Source organism: Nuphar pumila, chromosome 13, assembly GCF_984573655.1.
Source record: "Nuphar pumila chromosome 13, dmNupPumi1.hap1.1, whole genome shotgun sequence".
NCBI lineage: Eukaryota > Viridiplantae > Streptophyta > Magnoliopsida > Nymphaeales > Nymphaeaceae > Nuphar > Nuphar pumila.
Window position 1 is genome coordinate 30,107,466 of NC_143261.1, and position 18,145 is coordinate 30,125,610.

Consider the following 18,145-nt stretch of genomic DNA (forward strand, 5'->3'; position numbering starts at 1 on the left):
AACTCGTGATTGTCTGTTTTGCATGCTTATTCTTTTGAAACTGCATACTTAAGGTAGACTTTGTGAATAGACTCAATTCTGGAGAGAAAACCATTGCAATTGTTATTGTAACCGGACCTTAAGTCATGTACGGTATGAATTTTATGTGAGGTCATGGAGTATCCTGAAGTGGAAATCAACACTTTATTGATTTGATGTAATATTATCGGCCTCCACAGGTCAATTGCTTAGAAAAGTAAATACATGTCATGTATGAACCAAAAGAATCATAAAACCCTTTATGTTGCCCTCTCATCGTAGTCGTACCTGTAGGGAGGTACAACCGTACTTTTGGACAAGTACGTCCCATTTGGGTTACGATGGTTGGAGGATGAGGTTGTAGCAACCTCGATGCGTGCAATTAGCACAATGCTGAGATCACATAAATGATGACCTTTCGCCTTCACAGGCAAGATGCTCGAGTGAGTCTAATAAACCAGAGCATGTAGGATGGGGCGACGGTTAAGGAACCCCCGTCGTACCCATTCGACCTTCATGGTTCATCAAGGGAGAGGATGGATGGTACAAAGACTCTGATGGACAGGTTGTTAACAACCACCCCACGGGCAAAAGACTCGGTTTCCCCAGTCATCGGAGTTAGGGGAATTGGGATTACCATAAATTATCCTAGGTGGTAACTCCCAGGAACTTCTGCAGAAGTTGGATGCATCCATGGGCCACGAATGCCTTTGGGGATTTACTCTCTTGGTCACTGACCGTCCCCTTAGGAGCGAACTCAGTCAGCCATCCGAGTTAATGAAAACACCTGACATAATAAACCCCCGGATCGGTCTCGGTTGTTTCTACGTTTCGCGTTTGTGCGTACCCACAGGCCAGATAATATCAGAACTTAAAGAATATCTTAATGAATAGTTGTAGATGATTGAGACTTACACTGCTTGAAATGCTTCAACTAACAACTCTTTGCATATATTACACTTGTTAGAATAGATTACAATTGTATTGATTGCTTAAATATCATAACTGTTTATCTCATGAATGTCCTGTTTTATTTTCATTCTAATTATCTGTTTGTGCACCTACTGGTTTGTTATGAAACTGACCCATTTCATGGGCAGGTGAGGAGTAGGACTTCACTGGCGGCCGATGGCGTGGTGCAATATGGATCAAGATTTATTTTCTTTCTACTGGCGGCTTGGCTCTGAGTCTTTTTGGAGTTTTCTTTAGATTTATTGAACTTTGGAACAAAATGCTCATTTTGTAATAAACTGCAGATTTTTTAATCTATTGCCTTATTTCTTAAATTCCTTTAAGTGGTTGTACATGTGAATGATGGTTTTTCAGCTAACGTACCCAGGATTGTTGACTTGTGTTCCTTTCTAAATGTCTTCCGCTGTCGTTTTTAAAAGTTGAAACTTTAAATCTTTGAAAGGTTTTTCGATAAGGTTTTCGAAATCACAAGTCGAAATTTTGGGGCGTTCCAACTTGGTATCAGAGCCAGATCAGAAAGAGGTGAAATCTTGACTATTGAGCATCCCATCGCGCTGTAAGTAAGTCTTTGATATTTTATAGCATGTTTAGACTAAATTATATTCTTGTTTTATTCGTAGTACCGTTGGATAGATGGATCCGTTTACTGGTTCTAGTGGTAGTCGCGGTAGAGGCACGCGTAGAGTACGTGGTCGTTCCGTAAGGGAGAGGGGCGGACATGAGATGTTTGGGGCTGGTTACTAGGCTAACCGCCCTCCTCTACCCATTTTTACGGATGAGCAAGGCTTCCCACTACTGATCGCCTACCAGATACCCTTGGCAACAGCGTGGGCTGAGGTGCATGCTCGAGAAGGTGGTTTTGCGCCTTCACACGTTCGGGTGCACCATCAGACACCACAGGAGTCATCGGGAGATTTTGTTCCCCCTGAGTTAGCAGAGGAGTGTGGTTTCTGCGGAGAAACAGGGCACACCATGGATGCTTGCCTCTACAAGGCCGAGCATGACGGCAATATCGCAATTTCGACTGCAGGCGAGCAGCCGCCACCTCCAGCAGACCCAGTGGGCGGTGTATCACCCACATACACACCTGCGACGGATTCTTCAGATTATAGTCTTGGCTCACCGGAATATACTCCGGCGACGCCCCTTTACGGGCAGGAGACCTCCTACGAGGAGTCACTTCCCTTCACCCCTAAGCGCAGATTCAGGCGCACAGGCAATAGAAGGGAATATCTTAGGAAGTATTCTAGCCGTCCCTAAGGGGAGGTAGCACTTACCCAGTTTTGTTGGAGTCTGTGAACTCATTTATAATTACGGAATAGAACTTTTGCTTATGTACCAGCACAACTGAATTCTAAATATTTGACTTTCGTAATAAAGATCTATGTTTTTGCCTTTGCTCCTATACTTATGTCTACTTGTACGTCTTCAGTATTTTTGACCTTAATTTTTTGTTGCTTTTTAAGGATGGCGGGAAACTCAAGCCACAGCATGGCCGATGAGTGGCGTGAGCAAAGGGGATTCATGATGGATACCCTCAACTCCTTGGCTGAGGCGATTCGTAACCAGGGTCGTCCCCATCAGGATCTGTGTTCCCTTGTTGGAAATGTACCAACTGCCCTATGAAAAATTTCTGAAGCTGGACCCTCCTACCTTCTCTGGCAAGGTTGACCCTGACTTAGCGGAGAGTTGGGTCAAAGAGGTGGAACAGGTGTTCCAAGTGTTGTCCGTCCCTGACGATAAGAAGACGATGTTCGGGTCCTTTCGATTGAAGGACGACGCTCGCGAGTGGTGGGACACTACACGGGAGGTACAATTCCCGGGTGCTGAGGTAATTCCGTGGGAGGCCTTCTGAAGGACTTTTCTCGGAAACTATTTCCCTCCTCATGCAAGGGAAAAGAAGAAGGTGGAATTTCTGGAGTTGTGCCAAGGCAACTTAAGCCTGAATGAATATATCGCCAAATTTCAACGGTTGGAGCGCTACTGTCCTCACCTATTCGAGGATGATCATGAGCGGGCTGGGAAGTTCATTCGCGGACTGAAGGAAGGACTCAGGCATAGGGTTCTCACCAGCATGCCCGCGACTTTTTCTACGGCGGTAGCAGCAGCCACCCTGAACGAGGATTGAGAGCGTTCAAAAAGTGTGCAAGCCAAAAAGTCACCCGCGTCAGGTGGTGATCAGAAGAAGACCTATCCCGGCGGCCCAGGGCAACGACCACCATTTCCAGTGAAGACTGAGGGAGGGAAGAAGCAGTTCCCTCCGGCGAAGCGCCAACGACAGCAGGGCCATCCACCGCCCAGGCAACCGTCGGGAGATAACTGCCCTAGGTGCAAGAGGCCTCATGTGGGACAATCTTGTCCGCGGGACACTGGCGGATGCTTGTACTATGGCAAAATGGGTCATTTCATAGGCGACTGCCGGAAGAAAGCAGCAGATGACCTCAAGCGAACCGGCAACGTATCTCAGCCTCCTCGACCACCTCATCAGCAGCAACAGCGAGCACAACCAAGCAGTGGCAGGGAGTCGGGTTGAGTTTATGCAGCCACGGTCGATCAATTGACGAAAGGGGATCTCGTTCAAGGTACCATTCTTGTTGCTGGTCAAGCAGCTTTTGCACTCTTTGATTGTGGTGCCACACTCGTTTGTTTCAGAAAAATTCGTAAAACAATTGCATATAACTGTAAAAACACTTGATAATGCTTTAGACGTGTATAACCCCGTTGGGAAGAACACAGTTTGCACCACTTACATACCTGAATTGGATGTAGTGGTGGCAGAGCGGCACTTGCCTGCTTGTGCTATCCTGCTGGAGATGACCGAATTTGACGTCATCCTAGGCATGGATTGGTTGCACAAGTATCATGCCAAGATCTTTTGCCGTGATGGCAAGATCGTTTTATCACCTCCAGGCTCTTCGATAGTAGAATTCAGAATTCCCAGACCTGTTCGAGCAAGCCGGATGATCTCGGTGCTTAAGGCACATAACTTCTTGCGGAAGGGATGCACTGCCTTTTTGGTTAGTGTTATCCAATAGGATTCATCATCAGTGAGCTGGATGTTGTTCGTGATTATCCCGACGTTTTTCCTAAAGAGCTATCGGGACTTCCACCGTCTCGTGAGGTAGAATTCAATATTGAATTGCTACCAGGTACGACGCCAATCTCCAAAGCACCCTACAGAATGGCGCCAACTGAGCTTGAGGAGCTGAAGAAGCAGTTGCAGGAGTTGTTAGATCAGGGATTCATTCGTCCCAGCGTTTCTCCTTGGGGAGCTCTTGTGCTTTTCATGAAGAAGAAGGACGGGACCTTGCGTCTGTGCATCGATTATCGAATGCTCAACCAAGCCACAATAAAAAACAAGTACCCATTGTCGCGTATCGAAGACTTGTTCGATCAGTTGCAGAAGGCTAACGTTTTCTCGAAAATCGATCTTAGGTCTGGATACCATCAGCTCAGAATTAGGAATGATGATATTCCTAAGACGGCTTTTCGGACGAGATACGGTCATTACGAGTTCACAGTCATGCCGTTCGGACTGACCAATGCCCCCACAACTTTTATGGACTTAATGAATAGGGTGTTCAAGCCATTTTTGGACACCTTCGTGATCGTGTTCATCGACGACATCTTGGTGTACTCAGAAAGTCGAGAGCAACATCGAGAGCACCTAACAACTGTGTTGGAGACCTTGCGAAAGGAACATTTGTATGCCAAGTTCTCTAAATGTAAATTCTGGCTCGAGGAAGTCATGTTTCTGGGACACGTTATTTCTAAGGAAGGAGTGTCTGTGGACCCTGCAAAGGTTGAGGCTGTACTTAGTTGGCAGCAACCAAAGAACGCATGTGATATGAGAAGTTTTCTTGGACTAGCAGGTTACTACAGAAGATTCATTCAGGATTTTTCTAAAATTGCGTTACCCCTGACGAAGTTGCTGAAGAAAGAGGCTAAATTCTTATGGGACGAGAAGTGCGAGGCAAGTTTTCAGTTATTGAAGGAGCGACTTACCAGTGCTCCTATTTTGACCTTACCTTCTGGTAAAGGCGGATTCGTGATTTATACTGATGCCTCTGGGTCAGGCCTAGGGGTTGTACTGATGCAGAATGGGAAAGTGATCTCATACACCTCTCGACAACTTAAAATTCACGAGAAGAACTCCCAACTCACGATTTAGAGTTAGCTGCGGTGGTGTTCGCATTTAAGATTTGACGAAATTATTTGTATGGAGAGCAATTTGAGGCATTCACCGATCATAAGAGCCTTCAGTATCTATTTTCGCAGAAAGAATTGAACATGAGACAACGGCGTTGGCTTGAATTCCTCAAGGATTACGACTTCACCCTCTCCTACCACTCAAGAAAGGCGAACGTCGTGGCTGACGCTCTCAGCCGCAAAGCACCGGAAGTTTCGATTAATGCCTAATTCGCTGGATGGAGGTTAGTCGAAGACCTAGCCTCTTGGGAACCTTTCGCAATCACTCAAGGTTCAATCGGTTTATCCCACATTGTTGCTCAGCCTGAGCTACTAATGAGGATCATCAATGGACAGAAAACTGATGCGCGCTACGAGAAGTTGAAGGCTCAAGCGATATTGACAGATACACCTTTTCGTCTGAAGGAGGATGGAAGTATATGGTTGAAGGAGCGCCTTTGGGTTCCTGACGACCCGGTCCTTCGAGATGAAATTTTGGCGGAAGCCCACAAGTCTAGGTACACAATTCACCCTGGTAGCACGAAGATGTTCAAGGACCTTCAACGCAGTTATTGGTGGAACGGTATGAAGCGAGACGTGGCTGAGTATGTCTCAAAGTGTTTAACGTGTCAACAGAACAAGATCGAGCACCAGAGACCCGGTGGGGTCATGCAGCAGATAGAGATCCCTCTATGGAAGTGGGAGGATGTTACAATGGACTTCATAGTCGGTCTTCCGAGGACGCGGAGGAAGCATGACGCGATTTGGGTGATCGTCGCTAGACTCACCAAGTCGGCTCACTTCCTACCTATCCGTCTCAACCAATCGTTGGATAGTCTCGCTGATCTCTATGTTAGAGAGATTGTGAGATTGCACGGTGTTCCAGTCTCGATTATCTCTGATCGTGATCCTAGATTCACTTCAAGGTTTTGGAGACAACTTCAGTTGGCTTTGGGCACAAAGTTGAAGTTCAGTACTATGTTTCACCCTCAGACTGACGGGCAGTCGGAACGTACGATTCAGACCTTGGAAGACATGCTTCGAGCCTGTATGATGGACTGGAAGGGAGAGTGGGATTCCCACATCAGTCTGGCGGAATTCGTGTATAACAACAGCTATCATGCGAGCATCGGGATGGCCCCATACAAAGCTTTGTATGGGAGGCCATGTCGATCACCTGTTTACTGGGACGAGGTGGGCGAACGTAGATTGGAGGCACCTATAGTTTTGCAACACTATACTCAACAAGTGCAGATGATTCGAGAACGACTCCGTACCGCTCAGAGTCGGCAGAAAAGCTATGCAGATAAGCGCCGACGAGAGCTTACCTTCGATATTGGCGAGATGGTTTTTGTTAAGGTATCTCCGACGAAGAGCGTATTTCGGTTCGGGAAGAAGGGAAAGCTAAGTCCAAGATACGTCGGACCGTTCGAAATCCTGGAGCGGATTGGAGAAGCAGCTTATCGCGTGGCGTTACCTCCGCAGTATGCTCAGATCCATAATGTTTTTCACGTATCCATGTTGAGGAAGTATGTTCACGATCCATCGCACATCATTCATTATGATGATGTGGACATTAAAGGGGACTTGACATTCGAAGAAAGACCAGTGGAGATCATCGACCGTCGTGACCAAGTGTTAAGATCAAAGACCATTTCCTTTGTAAAGGTTCGGTGGCAACATCATGGAATTGACGAATGTACTTGGGAACCTGAGAACGATATTAGGGAAAAATATCTTGACCTGTATTTTGATTCTTCAAGGTAATAAATATTTCGCGGACGAAATTCTTTTAAGAGGGGTAGGATGTAAAACCCCATTTAAAAAAAAAATTGTTTGGACCCGAACAGGGCCGGGTCGGGTCCGGACCCGACCCGGGCCCCTTTTTTTATTAGGGTTTTAAGTAACCCGAGCTTTCGGGCGCCGCAACCCCCCCCCTTTTCTCCACCTTCGCTTGCGGGCAGATTAGGGAAACCCACCAGGGGTTTCCCCATTCGTTGCCCCCCTTGCGCCTTTAAGAGAGACGTTGGAGGGCGAGGGGAGTCACGCCTCCCTCTCGCAGCCCTCGGCCCCCCCACCGCGCCGGTCTCCTCCCTCGCTGCGCACGCCGCCGACGCCGGCCACCGTCTCCCAGGTACGCCGTTCTTCCCTTTTCTCCTCCCTCTTCTCTTCCTCACCCCCCCTCTCTGTCACCTCGTCGGGAGGTCGGCAGGCGGCGCACAGCCCTGCCGCGCCCTCCCGCCTCTCTTGTGCCCTTCGGAGGGTCGATAGGGAGCCCTCAGGCCCCTGTCACCTTTCCTCCCCCCCACCCCCTTTTTCTAGTGGGGCTGTCGAAGGGCCGGCAGGGGTCCAGTCACCCCTGCGGCACCTTTTTGCCTTTCGTCGTTTTGGGGTCGTCGTGACTCGGTCTGGCAGGGGCTGAGGACCCTGCCATTGGTTACTCTACCAGGCAGGGGCCGAGGCCCTGCCAACATGGGCTCAGCCCCTGCCACTTCAACCCCTGCCACTTTTCTATTGCCGTCAGGGGCTCAGCCCCTGCCACTTCAACATTGGCTGGTAGACGCACGCAGGTGTACGACATTCCGCGGTAGGGGAAAGTCGCACGAAAAGTTTGTATGAACAAAATAAAATAAGACTTCTGAGATAGAATAGTTATTTTAGATACCTGCCTATCTGAAGAAGTATTGGCTGGTTAGAGTTTTACTCATTTTGATTCTTTTGAAATTGCATGCTTAATGTAAATTCTGTGGTTAGACTTATTTTAGAAAGAATCAAGTAATGTAATTGGCATACCTGTTTACGTGTAGGATTACTTAACTAGTGATTGTCTATTTTGCATGCTTATTCTTTTGAAACTGCATGCTTAAGGTAGACTTTGTGAATAGACTCAATTCTAGAGAGAAAACCACTGCAATTGCTATTGTAACCGGACCTTAAGTCATGTACGGTATGAATTTTATGTGAGGTCATGGAGTATCCTGAAGTGGGAATCAACACTTTATTGATTTGATGTAATATTATCGGCCTCCACAGGTCAATTGCTCAGAAAAGCAATACATGTCATGTATGAACCAAAAGAATCATAAAACCCTTTATGTTGCCCTCTCATCGTAGTCGTACCTGTAGGGAGGTACAACCGTACTTTTGGACAAGTACGTCCCATGTGGGTTACGATGGTTGGAGGATGAAGTTGTAGCAACCTCGATGCGTGCAATTAGCACAATGCTGAGATCACATAAATGGTGACCTTTCGCCTTCACAGGCAAGATGCTCGAGTGGGTCTAATAGACCAGAGCATGTAGGATGGGGCGGCGGTTAAGGAACCCCCGTCGTACCCATTCGACCTTCACGGTTCATCAAGGGAGAGGATGGATGGTACAAAGACTCCGATGGACAGGTTGTTAACAACCACCCCACGGGCAAAAGACTCAGTTTCCCCAGTCATCGGAGTTAGGGGAATTGGGATTACCATAAATTATCCTAGGTGGTAACTCCCAGGAACTTCTGCAGAAGTTGGATGCATCCATGGGCCACGAATGCCTTTGGGGATTTACTCTCTTGGTCACTGACCGTCCCCTTAGGAGCGAACTCAGTCAGCCATCCGGGTTAATGAAAACACCTGACATAATAAACCCCCGGATCGGTCTCGGTTGTTTCTACGTTTCGCGTTTGTGCGTACCCACAGGCCAGATAATATCAGAACTTAAAGAATATCTTAATGAATAGTTGTAGATGATTGAGACTTACACTGCTTGAAATGCTTCAACTAACAACTCTTTGCATATATTACACTTGTTAGAATAGATTACAATTGTATTGATTGCTTAAATATCATAACTGTTTATCTCATGAATGTCCTGTTTTATTTTCATTCTAATTATCTGTTCGTGCACCTACTGGTTTGTTATGAAACTGACCCATTTCATGGGCAGGTGAGGAGTAGGACTTCACTGGCGGCCGATGGCGTGGTGCAATATGGATCAAGATTTATTTTCTTTCTACTGGCGGCTTGGCTCTGAGTCTTTTTGGAGTTTTCTTTAGATTTATTGAACTTTGGAACAAAATGCTCATTTTGTAATAAACTGCAGATTTTTTAATCTATTGCCTTATTTCTTAAATTCCTTTAAGTGGTTGTACATGTGAATGATGGTTTTTCAGCTAACGTACCCAGGATTGTTGACTTGTGTTCCTTTCTAAATGTCTTCCGCTGTCGTTTTTAAAAGTTGAAACTTTAAATCTTTGAAAGGTTTTTCGATAAGGTTTTCGAAATCACAAGTCGAAATTTTGGGGCATTACACACCTGGTATGGAAATCCCTAAAAATAAAGTTCTTCATCTTCGTAAAGCTCTTTATGAACTGAAACAAGCACCCAAGGCTTGGCACGATAGGTTTAACAATGTAATGACTGAAAATGGTTTCACTTCATGCTATACTGACACTGCATTGTTTGTTAAGAAATCTGATGTAGGGATTGTTATATTATTGTTATATGTTGACGATATGTTAATAACAGGTGATGGTGATGATATCAAAGGAATCAAGAGCATTAAATCTATTTTGATTTCAAGATTTGAAATGTCAGACTTAGGATTTCTGACATATTTTGGGGAATTGAGGTTGCCTATTCTCACAAAGACTATTTTCTGTCTCAAACTAAACTTGCTTGTGAGATTCTTGATAGATCAGGAATCACAGATGACAAGGTCTGTGAAACTCCTGAAATAGTAGGTTCAAAGATGAAGATTGATGATGGGATTCTCCTAAAAGATCTCACACCTTACCAGCAACTGGTTGGATCCCTAACGTATCTCAGCATTACCAGGCCTGATATTTCTCATGCAGTACATGTTGCTAGTCAATTTCAACATGCACCTACTACAGTCTGTATGAGTGTCATCATTCGCATCATCAGATACATAAAGGGTACAGTAAACAAGGGAGTATTTCTATCTTCTACGTCTGAATTAAGTTTAATTGCTTATACTGACTCTGATTGGGGAGGTGACACAAATAACCGTCACTCTCCACCACTGGCTTCTGTATTTTTTTAGGTGAATCATTAATCTCTTGGAGATGCAAGAAGCAACAAAAAGTATCGCTTCCATCAACCGAAGCTGAGTATAGAACCATGGCATCTACTACCATGGAGATTGTTTGGATTCGCAACTTGTTGGAAGATATGAATATTCAAGTTCAAGGGCCCACAAAATTATGTTGTGATAATAAAAGTGCAATCTACATTGCCAAAAATCACACATTTCATGAGCACACGAAGCATATCGAGATGGACTGCCACTATGTTCGTGAAGAATATTTAAGAAAAAACATTGACCTTCCTTATGTTTCATCATAATATCAACTGGCATACTTCTTCACCAAGGCGCTGTGTTCTCCAAGATTTAACTTCCTTCTTGGCAAACTTTCGGTTGTGTCACCCTAAGTTTGAGGGGGAGTGTTAAAATATTATGTCTCTTTTCACTGTAAACTGAAATACCCATCAAGGATATTTCAGTCCTTTTACTCAATAGGCGTCAGCCACCCTAATGGGCTAACATTTTTACTTTTTCTTTTTTATTTACTTTTGCATTTTACACCTTTTTCTTTTTGACTGTTGTGAAAGGGACAACTCCATATAGTTGTTGGAGCTGCCCCAACAGTCACAAATGTGACTGTTGGGTGCAGCTCCAACAGTCATATTGAGTTGCACCCTGTGGCTTCTTTTTGCATTATAAATAGGCCTTAGTGGCCCTTGTAAACATATCATTTTTTGTGAGTGCATATGCAATAGCAATGCTTTTGTAAAGCCCCTCTTGGGAACTTATGAATTGAAGTTCATTTTGTTTCATGCTTTTGTGCATGTGTATCCGCGCCTTCGTGCACTTTGAGTGTTCTCCTTTGTGCCTTTGTGCACTCTTTGTATTTCTTGTATTGTGGTGTTACACACAATCTCTTTTATAGAGATTTTCACAGATACATCTCAATGTTGCAGCCTGCATGTAAAAGAATTTGCTAAATGTCGTGAAATGGCAATAACAACAATTACTCACTGGTCCGAGAGAAAAAAGACAAGAAAAAAAAAGATAGAAATGAAGTGCAGCCTGGGAGGATGAAGATAAGCTCCCTACTTCTAATCCTACAACTTCTAGCATAGCATCAGAGGAATGAAGTTCCACAACAAAGGGGAAAGGTGTTGTTGGTGCTATTAGTAGTAGTGTTGCGGGCACAAAAAGAAGAGGAGAATGAAGGAGTTCTTCGAGAGGAGGTAGAACTAGAGGCTCTATTATGAGTTTTTCCCCTCCTAGGACTACCCTTGGGGCGCAACTCGACATTAGTACTATTATAATTTTTCAACATTTAGTAGAGCAGTCAAATGACACAGATGGGAGATGGCTCTATGATGCATACATTCCTTTAAAAGCGGCAAATTTTTTTCATTTTCAGGTTACGGCAGATGTCATGACCAGTATTTAGCTTGGATATAAAATGCCTTCATATCATGCTTTGAGAGAAAAAAATTTAGATACTAATGTGAATGAAGTGAAGGTATATTGTGGTAGATGAGACAATCATGAAAAGAAACTGGGTGTAGCATCTTGACAGATGGGTGAGTAGACAAAAAGTCAAGGACCTTGATAAATATTTTTGTCTATTGCATCAAAAGAACTTTGTTTTTAAGTCAATTGATCTATCCGATACGCCCAAGATAACAGATTGCTCAGGGTATTTGATCAGGTTGTTGAAGAGGTTCAACCTCAAAATATTGTTCAATTCATTATTGACAATACAATAAATTATAGGGCAACAAGTAAGAATTGGCAAAAAATTATTGGTGATTCTTTTGGACCCCGTGCGCTACTCATTGAGTTGATTCATAGTGCACTTAGTAGATTTTCTACGAATTTTTCGACAATGCAAAGTGTAGCAAAGAATAAAACTGCATTAAAAAAATGTTTTCATCAAACGAGTGGAATGCATATCGCCATGAACAAAAAAAACCCAAGAGAAATTGTAGTTATTGTATTTAGAAGTGAATTCTGGAACTCATGCATTAAGTTGTTGAGAATAAGTATACATTTGGTGAAGGTTCTTCGATTGGTTGACAGTGAAGACAAACCAATTATGGGTTATATCTATGACACCATAGATAAGGCAAAAGAGGTCATTAAAGATAATTTGAATAAAAATAAAAAATTATACATGCCTATATGGAACATCATTCATCATAGGTTCATCAACCTCTTCAGGATGCAAGATATTATTTAAATCTTGTATTTAGATATTCCTCTACATTTAAAATGGTCAGGGAAGTCAACAAGGGACTCTTAGATTGCATTGAAAGGTTGAACTCTGATTATGGCGTTCAAGATCAAATTCATAAGAAAATAAAAATTTATGATAATGCATTGTACGATATGGAGAAGCCTGCAGCAGTGTGAAACCGTGCCACAATGCGTTCAGGTAATTTATTTTGTCTATTTCAATTTTAATTTCATATTGTTATTTAGTTGTGATGTTATGTATGATTATATATGTTATTGTCTTATTGATTTCTCATTTTCTTGCTTTCCTTAGACATGTGTTGGACCAGGTTTGGAAGTAATGCTCTAAACTTGAGAGCTTTTGTCATTCGTATTCTTTGTCAAACGTGTAGTGCAAGTGGATGAAAGAGAAATTTGAATGTCTTTGAGCAAATACATACAAAACGAAGAAATAGATTGAAGCATAAAAGGCTCAATGACCTCTACGTTCGCTACAACTTACGGTTGTGACAAAGGTATATAAATTTATAAAGTTTATTTGTTATTTTCATGTGTTTATTTTGAGTTTTTTTTATATCATACGAAACCCAACTAATTTTAATCTTTTCATGTTATATTTTTAGGCAACTAGAAAAGTTACCATCAATGAGGCATAAAGAGCAATTTGATCCCATTAGTTTGAATTTTTTTTTATGTATTGGATGCATGGGTTCAAGAAGAAGCAAACATTATGAATGAAGATGGCATTTAATGGACAAACATGGAAGGAGCTTAGGATGTAGATGATGAAGAGCCAACATACATCGGAGATGATATGAATGTTGAAGAAGAATGAGAAGAAGAAGATAATGACAACGGTGATGATAATTTAAGGTATATTTTTAAAAAACTTGGTTATTTAATTGTTAAGTATTCATAAACTTTGTTTATTTAATTGTTAAGTATTCATATACTTTGTTATTTTGTTTATGTTTATGTAATATGAAAGTATGAATACTGTGGCATGTTCTTAATTGCAAGATATTTAATATTTTACATTGTTCTTGTGAGATGGTTGATATTTGATGATGTCTTATGCAGTTCATAGAGACATAAATGCTTCATATGCGATTTTATGATTGTATTTTGTGCAATTCATCATTGTTTCATGTGTTATGATTTTTTTTATAATTTTTGCTAATTTGTTTTGATTTTTTATATTTTTTTTGAAAAAAATGAAAAATTTTTATTAAAAATTTACAATTTTTTACGATATGTATCTTATTTTGGACCCAACCAATACGGGTAACGATACGATACTTACAACCTTGGGTGTGCATGCAAATGTACATCTATACGTGTGTATACATAAATAAGCATCATGTGTGGCCACGTCCTACCGTCCCAGTTTTACAAAACTACTATGCGATACCATGTGTGTCCATTTCATGTCTCATAGCTGTGTTTGCGTTTATGTGACATAGAGCTAATCATAAGGGATTTATATTGTAGCCAAAATAGTATAAAGTAATTTATAAGCCACATAATCCTCATTTTACTTGAACTAGGTAAGTCAATAGGTCTAGTCTACTAAACCTACCTACAAGTTAGTAATTAGACTCAACTGTACCTGTATGATATGCTAACCTGGTTAGGTATGTAATTAGTTGGAGCTGAAATTTGTTCAAGTGTTTAAAAGACTGACTTGGATTTGACCAAAGATTCATCAAGCATCATCCAACATGTTTAAGATCACATGATCAAGATCTCAAGTTTTCCTTTCTTTAATATTACACCCTTAATATATAAATTATATAATACATACATATATCACATATATATATATATCATACCGGTCATTTTATTAAAACCTGTACCATATTGGCCTTTTATATTAATTGTGTTACATATTGCAGAACACATACAAAACTCCAAATCATCTTCAGCAACACTCTTCATTGGGATACTTGCCGACAAGAAACACAGCGAACCAAGATAACAGAACCAAAAATCATATCGTGGAAACGAAAACTCAAAGAAAAGAGAAAATGGTTTAGATTGGTGATTTCATTCTCATTATAATTATATATGGTTGGGAGATAGTTGCAACATGCAAGGAATAGATAAATTTGGCCAAAATATAAATGGCTACCTAGATATTTAAGCGTAGAATAAAACATGGGCTTTGAGTCGAAGCAGTATAACCCATCATTGCAAATCCATAACCATGTATCAAAACTCTAGTACCATACATGGCATAGAGAAACAAAAACAATAAACCTTATAAGGCCGATGAATTTCATCATTTGTGATGTACAGAAGAACTTCATCACCAGCCCACTCAAAGTATTCTGTTATTCCAAGTATGGGTTTCCCAACCAATTTCTGAGTTTCAGCATCAATGACATAAACAGTATAAATTTCATCCCCTTTGGTGTCCTCTGCATAAGCTACAAGCTTATGATTGGGGCTAACCTGGCAAAAGAGGAGTGGAAAATAAAATAAAACGAATGAAAACCAAATTAAACATATAAATTTAAAAACACAAATTACAAAGAGGAAAAAGCATTGGCTAGTGGTGTTAAGGGATGAACAGAGACGGAAGCACTACTTTCAAAGCCACAATACTATAGTATTCATGTCCTTGGGCCTTGACATTTTCATCTAGAATGATGTGTTCTTTGGGGGCATCTGCGCCAGTTGGCATTACTTCATATACAGACCCAGGTCCCTGACCATCAGGGATGAGTCGTCTGCAGTGTTGGACATACTCTTTCCCCTCCAACGTCCTTGTGTAATAAAAATAAGGCCCATCACGTAAAGGTGCAGAAATGTCATCTTCTTTAATTCTCCCTTTTAACTCGGTAAATATTTGATCTTGGAAAGTTTTGCTCCCTACACGTTAGAAATTTTTTAAGTATCCAAACTTAAACAAGAAAATAAAAGACTCGAGTAACTCAACCTAGAGAAAGACATGCATAAACTTGATATACTGGATGAATGACAAAGCAGAACAGTGGCGGAGCCAGGGGTGGGCATGGGTGTGCGGTCGCCCACCCCAGAATTAGAAACCGAGGCAAGGGGGGTGGGCATGGTGAGCCAAGCATTTCTTTAATTCCTTGTTTACCACGACATCCTAGACTTGATTCTCGTCATCATTATAATTTGCCTACTTTACAATCACAATCTTCTCATTTGCATAAACCAACATTGAGAAAGGTCAATATCTTAAGAAAGACTTTGTGTGTGTGCTAGCACGTGCACACACGTGCTCTAACTTGTCAGTCACCATTCACCAATATTGCTATCAGCAACATTCTTAGTTGAAAAACAGTCACTCTTTTCCAAAGATCCAGTAAAAATTTTGCCAAAGAAAATTTAAAGAGAAATACCTTTTGTCTAGCTGAAGTACAATGCATCAACAGCACAAAACATTTTTTAAAAATAAGTAAAAACCACACACAAAATAGATACATGATATAAGCTACTAAATATGCAATTTGGGTACAAACTGGATATTTCCTATACTACTTTCACAAATCTGACCGCACATATGTGTTCCACATAGCACATTTGCTAGGAACCAACACATTCCAGACGAAAAAATATAACTTTTTGAGGCTTGAATATTAATGAAAGTTCTAGGCCATTTATTTTCAAACGCTAAAAAAACTTGCTCGCATGTTGTAATTATACGATCCAAGAGCCGGTTTCTAAAAAATCAAGCATGGGTGCCCCCCCCCGAATTAGAAACCTTGGCATGGGTGCCCGCCCCCCTTGCCTCTGCGAGCCCTTCCCGACAGGGGGCTTTGCCCCCTCTGTCCCTCTATTGTCAGCAGGGACTCTGCTTCCCCTGCCTCCTCTGATTGTCGGCCCTGTCCCTCGAATAAATGGATCGTCCTTCAAGACCATAGCATTGTCCCCGAGACCCGAAGTCTGCCCACCCAACGAAAAACTTCTGGCTCCGCCACTGAATCAGAACCTACAAAATACATACATGAAAGAGTAAACACATGGTTTTCGCAGATTGTAAACCTCTGTATGGTTTCCATCTTCCACATCAATGTGAAAGTCAGTCTCACAATCCAAGTGACGCCTAACAGTGTTAAGAAAACAATTAAAAAAAAACACTTGAAAACATGGTTTACATTGACTCATTTCTGTGGGCCTAGATCGGCCTTAGCTGGTCAACCCAGTATTTTTACCAGGCTTAAATCTAACAAGCTTCATACATAAATAGATTTTTCTTTGTTATATTTATGTATAAACTCATTCCCGTATTAGCCTTTTTTAATGTATAAGATTGAAATGTTTCGACCAACTTGCATCGTTTACCACTTTAGATTTGAGATGATTTCGTTATGTTGAAACTCTTGGTCACTTGAATCTCGGTTTCATGGAGATAGTTGATGTGCGGTGCTCTTAGTTGGCATACTAATTCAGTAGCTCATGAGTGTAATCAATCCATATTTTATCATTATATTTGCAGATATACCAATTGAATCTTGATGTCCTACACACTTATGCAACCATATAACTTTATCTATAGTCATATGATAACCTTTAATTTTGTATATAAAAATAAAAGTTGACGAGACATGGACAAAATCTACACAAATTCTTATTTGAGAATAAACGAGCCAACTCATGAGTTTGTGGAGTTGTCAAGTCGTGACTAATAATGAATCTATATTGGCTTGATTTTTGCCTTTGAGAAGAGTATGACAAAGATTTTAGAAGGGTTTTGTAAAAATTTATAGGAGGGTGCGTCATTAATCAACGCAGGCTACGATGCATTGGAACTGAACCTGCACAAATTGATGCAGGCCAAGAGGCAAATGCTTCATTACCAACTGATACATCCAGCTTTTACAAAACTTAGCTGAGAGTTCGATTTGGTGGAAAGCATCCGTATTTCAGTGCAAAAAGGGTTCTTATTCTCTTTCTCGTCCTTTTTCGTTTTATTTTCTCGGAATAGCTTAAAAAGGAAGTCAATACCGATAAATTCAACAAGAAAGACGAAAGAGCATGCATCCTTCAAAGCAACAGCCAAACACGTTAACGACGAAAAACTCCCATCCTGACCTAAAGAATGTAGGCGAGAAAGAAAAAAGACCATTCAATTGGAAGTTGGTGTAGGCGTTCTCCTGGCGGAGGTAATGGAGAACTTGGGGGTCGGAGCGGGAGTCGTCTCGGAGCCAATAGTAATCGTCGATGCGGACGTCGCCGAACATCACCATCTGGTGCTTGATCTTGTTGGCGACGGGCGGCTTCATGGCGTTGGCGGCAGAAATCGATGAGGAGCTGCCGAGTCCGGTACTCTCCGTAGGGAAGAGGGCGAGGAGGAGGAGCAGCGCGCCGATGCCTTGGGAGTGCGTCCAACTCAACGGCAACATCTCTCTTTTTCTTGTTTTCCCCCGAGAAAGAAAAATCGTAGGATGCGGAGACCTACGAAGATGAGAAAAAGGAGGAGACTCCACTCATTGAGTGTGTGTGAGCGAGTGAGATGGTAAAGCGTGGAGGTGGTCATGTCATGCTAGCGGGCGGTGTCTGTGAACCATGGAATGGAATTCTACGTATCCCTACCAATAGGTGTTGGAAAAGGACTTGTTGGGTTCAGGTCTAAAGGAAGTCTAAAAATATCTTTACCTTTTAGACATCATATATATATATATATTACTCGGTGGTTCATGTCTAAAATATATATTATTAGACTATAGAGTGAAGAT

At 41.9% G+C, this 18,145-nt stretch overlaps 1 protein-coding gene across 10 annotated transcripts in view; it reads right to left on the reverse strand.

Annotated features, from left to right (window-relative positions):
- The window catches only part of LOC149818236 (uncharacterized), a 118,697-nt gene extending 100,793 nt beyond the window's left edge, over positions 1-17,904 (reverse strand). For 6 of the 10 annotated variants that reach the window (XR_016427440.1, XM_089986006.1, XM_089986004.1 and 3 more), the window contains exons 1-3: positions 17,533-17,904; positions 15,028-15,311; positions 14,697-14,891 (exon numbers count right to left, since the gene is read on the reverse strand). Coding sequence is in view for 9 of the 10 variants with exons in the window: in XM_089986006.1 (XP_089842132.1) it covers positions 14,697-14,891; positions 15,028-15,311; positions 17,533-17,812 (759 nt within the window). In the remaining variant the exon portion in view is untranslated. The other 4 variants (XM_089986011.1, XM_089986012.1, XM_089986007.1 and 1 more) reach the window with 4 other exon arrangements.
- Between the last annotated feature and the right edge of the window lie 241 nt (positions 17,905-18,145).